The sequence below is a fragment of the Glossina fuscipes genome, unplaced genomic scaffold (genome assembly GCF_014805625.2).
Source record: "Glossina fuscipes isolate IAEA_lab_2018 unplaced genomic scaffold, Yale_Gfus_2 61, whole genome shotgun sequence".
Lineage (NCBI taxonomy): Eukaryota > Metazoa > Arthropoda > Insecta > Diptera > Glossinidae > Glossina > Glossina fuscipes.
Window position 1 is genome coordinate 1,076,449 of NW_023998433.1, and position 7,231 is coordinate 1,083,679.

General features: G+C 34.8%; 1 protein-coding gene across 4 annotated transcripts; it reads left to right on the top strand.

Moving 5' to 3' along the window:
* Positions 1-1,275: 1,275 nt before the first annotated feature.
* On the top strand, positions 1,276-6,152 carry LOC119637890 (ATPase family AAA domain-containing protein 5). 4 transcript variants are annotated; one of them, XM_038034326.1, is made up of 5 exons: positions 1,276-2,711; positions 2,763-3,732; positions 3,795-4,326; positions 4,381-5,653; positions 5,708-6,152. In XM_038034326.1, the coding sequence occupies exons 1-5, from the start codon at positions 1,915-1,917 to the stop codon at positions 5,946-5,948; spliced, it is 3,813 nt and encodes a 1,270-aa protein (XP_037890254.1). In that variant the 5' UTR covers positions 1,276-1,914; the 3' UTR covers positions 5,949-6,152. The 4 variants fall into 4 exon arrangements, with proteins under 4 accessions (XP_037890254.1, XP_037890253.1, XP_037890256.1 ...); XM_038034325.1 differs by having other exon boundaries at positions 1,276-1,782; positions 1,840-2,711; positions 3,795-5,653; XM_038034328.1 differs by lacking the exon at positions 5,708-6,152 and having other exon boundaries at positions 3,795-5,208; positions 5,289-5,411.
* The last annotated feature ends 1,079 nt before the right edge of the window (positions 6,153-7,231 follow it).

The window sequence follows — 7,231 nt, forward strand, 5'->3', positions numbered from 1 at the left end:
GAAAAAAAAATGTGTTTACTCATCAAGATTAGAGTTGCCAATTCATTTGATATAAGACTTAACAGAATCTAGATAAAACTTTTGAAATGATTGTTAATAAGCCAAAGGCGTACCATAATGAAACGGTGTCTGCTTATTGGGCATCTCAGGCTACAAATAGTTAATAAAATCTTCGCTCTTCTGCCTTATCATATCGTTTGAGAGGTAAAAATAAAGAAATTACAGGAATCAACGTAAGTATACTCAACTAACATATGCAAAATAACTATTATATAAATATTATAAAATTAATATTATTATAATATTAAAAAAAAAGCTTGGTATAAAGAGTACTGCCTATCAAATATGAATGGAAGAAAGTAGCTAAGAATTTTGGCTGCATGTTAAAGTTTTCTCTTTACATCAGTATAATAGACAGCGAACAGGTAGGTGTTGCTTGCTCCCGAAAAGCATAATTTAGTAATCGTGGGTATGGTTAACAGATTGCTTAGGGTATTTTGGAGGATACCCCCGAACCAAAGACTCTGCCACACTTAAATATGCAGGCATGCCCCATACCCCAGAATGTTTTAAAAGACTATACCTTGTTTAAATTCTATAAAAAGTAAGAAGATTATATTTGGCGGTGATCGAATTTTCAACACCGTTATCACCCTTTTCCTAAAGAGCCACTAAAAAAAGAAGGAAAATTTAAACTTTCATACTTTCTAATATTGAGTGGGCGAAGATGAATTTTTCTATTTTTGTAGAAAAAAGGGATTAAAAATATGTATACTCCATGAATTGTTAGCAAAAATATTAGAAAGCAAAAGGTTTTCAGTTGAGGTTGCTTTGTGAGAGTGTCCTTTGATCCAGTTGGGTAATTTCCAAATTTTTTTTCCAATGTTGGAGGGCGATATCTTCATTTTTGGGAAGCGAAGAAAGTTTATCACAGATAATGTGCATTCGAACAAAGGAACAACTGCACAGAGAGACTAACAGTCGAACGTGTTTAAGTGCGTTCCATATTTGACACTGGTTAGGTAATGTATATATTTTAAGGGATTTTTGACGCTTCTTTATGGTTGCCGCAAACGTTCTGCGAATGTGAATATACCGCCTTCTTTCGTTGTTGAGTGTATGAACCTCGTATTCTGTTGTGGTTATTTCATATATTTAATACAATCAAGAAATATCGGTTTTTATTAAAAACTCTACCGCACTTGAGATTCGAACCCACGACCAGTGAGTTGCTAGTCGAGATTTCTCGACTTCGGCCACTCAGGCGAATGTAATATTCTGATATTTACAACAAAACTCTATATTAAATCTACTCTAAATGTTAAATTGATAAGAAAATAGTGTGACTAAGTCATAGTATAACATTACCGCGCTATTATTCATAAATTTTCTCTCATAACATAATTTGTATCAATAGCTATCGTAATTTTAGTATTCTCTGAGAGAGAAACTGTAAAAAGAGTTGTTTTTAAGGCATTCAATTTTAAAATGTGAATATTTCTGCTTGCGTAAATATTAGTGAACAAAAGTAAATTATTTAGACAACAATTTGAAGGCACACTGTTAATGATACACTAAGTGAAAAGTTTTCGGTCAAATTGAAATCTATTTTGTTGTACGAATATCACACCGTTGCGTGTAATAATGTGATTTGTTTATACATTTTTCATTTCTACAAACAACAATTAAAAAAAATATGCTCTTTATTGAAAAAAACTTGTATTTTATTGCTTCCTCCGAATATTTGGTGTGCATTTTACTCGCTAGGCTCTCAACCGCACGGTACGCACTGTACGCATATCTATCTCTGCTTCTTTAGGTCAATTTGTTTTTTATTAGTTTTAAGTCAACTATATCGTTTTTTGGGAGATATGTCCTGATATTGTTACTTTTAAATTAAATGTCGTGAACAATATGAATACTGACGTAAATTCTACCCGTACCGTTGAAAGCAACGTAGCTCAAGCAGACGGAAAACCGGCTGCCAACTCTGAAGTTAATTTCGCAACAACGCCTGAGGTGTCATCGAACTCGTCATGTCTACGTGTAGATTCTAAAATGATACTGCAGAATATGGAAGAGGTTTTACACACAGTGAAGAAACAACATCGAGAAAAACATCGCCGTAAGAAAGAGCAAAAGAAGATGACCCTTACGGAAGCCTCGACGACAACACAATATATAGCGTCTCAAAATAGTATGAGCAAAATGGAGAAGTCCAAGCATAAACATCGACACAAAGAACGAGTTAAAATAAAAAAAACACCATTAAGAGAAGGTTGCAGTCAAGAGAATATTAATGTATCATTGCAGAGTTCTTCTGGAAATGGAACCATATTACAACACTTTCAAAGATCTCCAAAAAAGAGCTTTTCATCCGGCATAACGCAAAAAAATAATGGAAATGAAATTGCTGAAATACTGACTGAAGATGAAAGCAGTGAAAAGTGTGAAACCAGCGAGGAAAATATGCGCGTCACAAACGCGTTTGAAGTTATGATGAATGCCCGCAACAAATCGAGGGGTTCAAATAGCCCAGGTAAAGAGCAAAAGTCGCCAGACGTCGTGAATGAAGAGCACTCGGAATTCAATGTTAAACGCAAAAGTAAACTTCAGGAATGGGATGAGAGGAAAGGTGCCGTCAAGCGTAGAATGGAAGAAGAAGATCATGAAATATATGTTGAGGAGCAATTAGACGCGAAAGCTAAAAGGTAAAAAAGTGATAAATTGTTTCTATTATAAAACTAATATATATAGTAAAGATTTAAGGAAATGCTGATTAATGGAGGGAAGAATACAACTGCCTCTACTGCCGTAAAATCTGAGGAATCTGAATCTTTGAAACGAATTGGCAGACCACGGAAAAAATACAATGTTTCCGTTGATTTTAACGAATCCTTAGACCACAGTACATCAAAAATAGATACAGAATCAATTGAATATCTCGCTAAACTTAATTCGCCCACAAAAAAAACTAACGGTCTTTTGGGCTATTTTCCAAAAAAAGAATCACCTAACGTAAAAACAACTAAAGTTATAGGTGCATTATGTACCGAAACCCGTAATCGAAAAAGAAAAAGTTCTATGGTAAAAACTGATACATTGGTAAAAAGTACTGTAACACCTGATACGCCTAGTGGCCGACCCAGAAGATCATGTGCAAGTAAATCACGTTACGATTATTATTTAGAAAAAAGTCAAAAAGCAACTCCGAGAACCCAAAAATACAACGCATATAACGTTATAATGAACGAACTTGATTCGACCAATGATAAGGAAGAAGAATCTAATAACATTATTATCCTGGATGATACCATCCTTGAACAATTTGATACCGGTGCTAGTGCACCACAAACTACTCCGAAAAAATTAGCGCCTTTATTCGTACGTTCTTTTTCAAAACCCGATATTAACCCAGAAATACTTAAGGCACGTCAAGCTTTTCTGCATTCAGGGGTTCCTGAAAGATTGCGTCTAGAGCAGGAAAAACAGAAGCAATGCGAGCAAAACTATGAGGGCGCTGTAGAATTGTTTCCCAAAATTTCGCACATACAACAGCTACCTCAAAAAATGTTAATTAAGGAAGATTCAACATTAATGACGATAATTAAACTACGATCTGAAGTACAATCATCATATATTCTTCAATCAACTCAACGTCATAGAATACAGTCATTTACAAGGCGTTCCTTTGGAAGTAATTTAACCGATTGCATATTGAAAGGTTTTCAAGTGAGTTGCAATATTTGGTGCCTTGTAGAATTATATGTGCAGTTATTTTATATTTTTTCTAGGCAAAAACATTAAAATCTTTTTCAATAAATGCTGATTTGAACCCCTTACCTATTTTGGCTAATAAACGAGAAATTGTTAAGTCTTGGAAAGCGGAATTTGAACCTTTCCGCACTTACAAATGTTACAATCAAATGCGTGAAAAGTATCGCTTTTTCAGTGCTATCGACTCTGCCCAGGATACTGAACAAGTTACAGAGTCGTTTATGGTTACACGTCACGCAAGACGGCCGTTACTTAACACTAAATCGAAATTAATATCAGACGAAGAATGTTCTCCTCCAACGGCAGCACCTAATGGAGAATTGCTTTTTAGTGAAAAATATAAACCTTTGTTACTTGAGCAAGTGTTGGTTAATTTAAGTCCTGTAAAACAACTTAAAGATTTTTTATCATACTGGACCAATGGCTCGGTAAATGGACGCAATCATCAAAGTACTGATCCTTTTGATTTTATGGATCTGAATGAGTCTTACTCAAGTCAACAGAAACTCTGCGGCAATACAGTGGTTTTGCTGGGTCCTCTTTCTAGTGGTAAAACGAGCGCTGTCTTCACTTTAGCTAATGAAATGAATTTCAATGTTTTAGAAATTAACGCTGGCATGAAAAGGACTGGGAAACGTTTAATACAAGATTTACAAGAAGCTACGCAATCACATCAGATTCGTAAAGATTCTATAGGCGTCGCTAATTGCCCTGGTCAAAATCTCTTAAAAGCATCGTTCAACGGTTTGAAGTCAAAAGCTTCCAATAAGCGAAAGGGTTCAAATTCGGCTTCTATAAAATTAACAACAGATTCAAATTTTGGGGATCCAGCAGGAAATACTACGAGGAAGTCTTTAATATTGATTGAGGATGCCGACGTTGTCTTTGAACAAACTGATTCTGGTTTCACTGATGCCATTTACACTTTGGCGGGTAGTTCCAAACGACCAGTCATCATTGTTGCCTCCAATCCAAATTGTACTCATCTACAAAAGCTTATGCAGCAGAATACAATACATTTCAAACCTCCGAATGTTCTAAATATAACAAAATTTTTGGCGATTCTTTCACTAATAGAGAATTGTCCTGTAAGAAGGCATGATCTAATCTCCTTATATTTGTATAATCAACTTGATTTAAGGAGGACATTACTTGAATTGCAATTCTTTATACAAAGCGGCGGTGACCGCCGACAATTGAAATCATTATCAACAAACGACAATTCGGAAAAACGCCGGATTAAAGTTGACAGTGGAAATTTTAGCTATTTTGCTTCACCACGCAAAAGGCAATTCTCTATAGAACAAGAAACAGGCAACATTGTAAACGCAATGCCGGATTTCGAAGAAATACACACCAATTCTGAGATCCAAGAGTCCACCATTTATACGCATTGTTCGTTATTTGAATTCTATGCAGCACGACAAAATAGTAAGTGCCTTATACCATGTCCAGTAGATTTTCATTTGTTGTCTGCAAATTTGACTGATATACTTCGTGCATCGAAAAAGCTTCAGGATTTAGGTACGTGGTCAACGGATAATAATTCAAAAACTGTTAAGCGTAAATCCCGATCTCCGAAGAAGCAATGGCTTAATAGTGCCACACAGACTAGTAGCTGTGTAACACCGCTTGACAATTTATGTAGATTTTATGAAAATCTCTCCATATCGTCACTATGCGACAAGCAAGCAATCAGTAAGCTCTGTATGCTGAACGGTAGCGAACATCAGATGAAGTCAAAGTTTGGGGTTGTCGATCGTTTAGTGCCACACCTTTCAGAAGATATATCCCATTTTCTACTAGAGCAAGCGATCTCGATTAACTTAGATGCTCAATCTTGTCCCTACAATTTATTCGTTCCAATAAAATCAAGGTACTATTTAATGTATTGAATATTTCTTTTTTACTTTAATTGAATTTTTTATAGTTGTTCTTTGTGTGAGGAACTAGGCCCCGATCAGTTTCGTAATATCCGCGCTCGATATTTGGACTATGAGCCCTCGTTGAGATCTATATGCCGCAGTGAGAAATTACGCGCTTCTGGAGAACGTCGTTCTACGCGTTTTTATCATTATTTACGTAATTACACTGTAAACGTGAGCAATTTCTCGAATCCTTACTTCGAAAAGGCTTGCGATGTCTTTCAGGACACAGCAAGGGAAACATAGAAGTAGGCTTAGAGAAGGCAAGTTGCAAAAGCAATTTACTTACTAGTTTATTATTGTCAACAGTGATAATCTCAATGGAAAAATGTTTGCCTACCTAATGACAAAAGAACCTGAACTTCTTCTATAAATGTGGCTTATTTTTTGTAATATTAGACGGTTCATAACGCATTTAATAATTTAGTAAATAAAACTGAGAATTGTTGTCTATCTTTAAACGACATTTATGTCCACCACACGCGATCTACAAGCAAGTTTATTTTGCAGATGTTTTAAATATAACTTTTAGAACATACTTAGTTTTAAATAATATAAAATTTCGAAAAAAAACTATCTGAACTTATTAAATCAGTTAAATGATGACAACGTCCTCAATAAAGTGTTATTGGATCTATTAAGTTGACCACATTTGCACATCAATATTGAAATTGAGCAAAATTGGGCGGGTAATACAAAAATGCGTATAAATACAAATAAATTAAATTTACTTTTTTTTTTTTTAAATTTAAATATTTAGGATATGTGGTAGGTGGAAGCTCTTGGGCCCTGTTTCAAGATAATGGCATTATAAATATTGAAGATGGTTCTGATCGGGTCGCGGTCAATATCCTCGCTAGAGGTTTGAGAATATGCCATATTGATCAAACATTTGTAATGCATCGATATACAAATTTAACGCCCATATAATCATAATTTTTTATTGTAAAAATTGCTTGGTTATAGCAGTTCGTCGGAAGATCTCACGAATATGCCTTAAACATGCCTGGAATATTAAACTTTCTATTTCCTCGTGAAAACTTATATACAGCAAAGAGGAAAAATCAGCTGAAACCAATATACAAATGTTGCATAATATTTTACTACTTACACACCTCTCAATTTGTCAATTAAGATTACTTTCATGTAAAATTTATAGATGGCCTTGGAAAATATTTCTATTGAGTTTTATATGAGTACTTGCTACAAATTTTATATTATAAGAAGTAGATCGCGCATTTTCCACAAGTCGTGTTGATCTATTCAAATTTGTATTTGTCGATTACGATTATATACGCTTAGCTTAGCTTTAGATTGTTGTATCAAGTCGTGGTATCGTTCATAGAGTATGATCAAAGACGCATGAGATGGATGGTCTCTGCACGCAAGTGAGAAATAGCGAATAGTAGAACATAACTAAATTTCAATAAACGATAGGACTTCTTTTTGACATGTATATTCCATTCAATATATCCGGAACTCGCATTTACCCACCAGCATTAATATCTTTAGCGCTTCATAGTTTTATT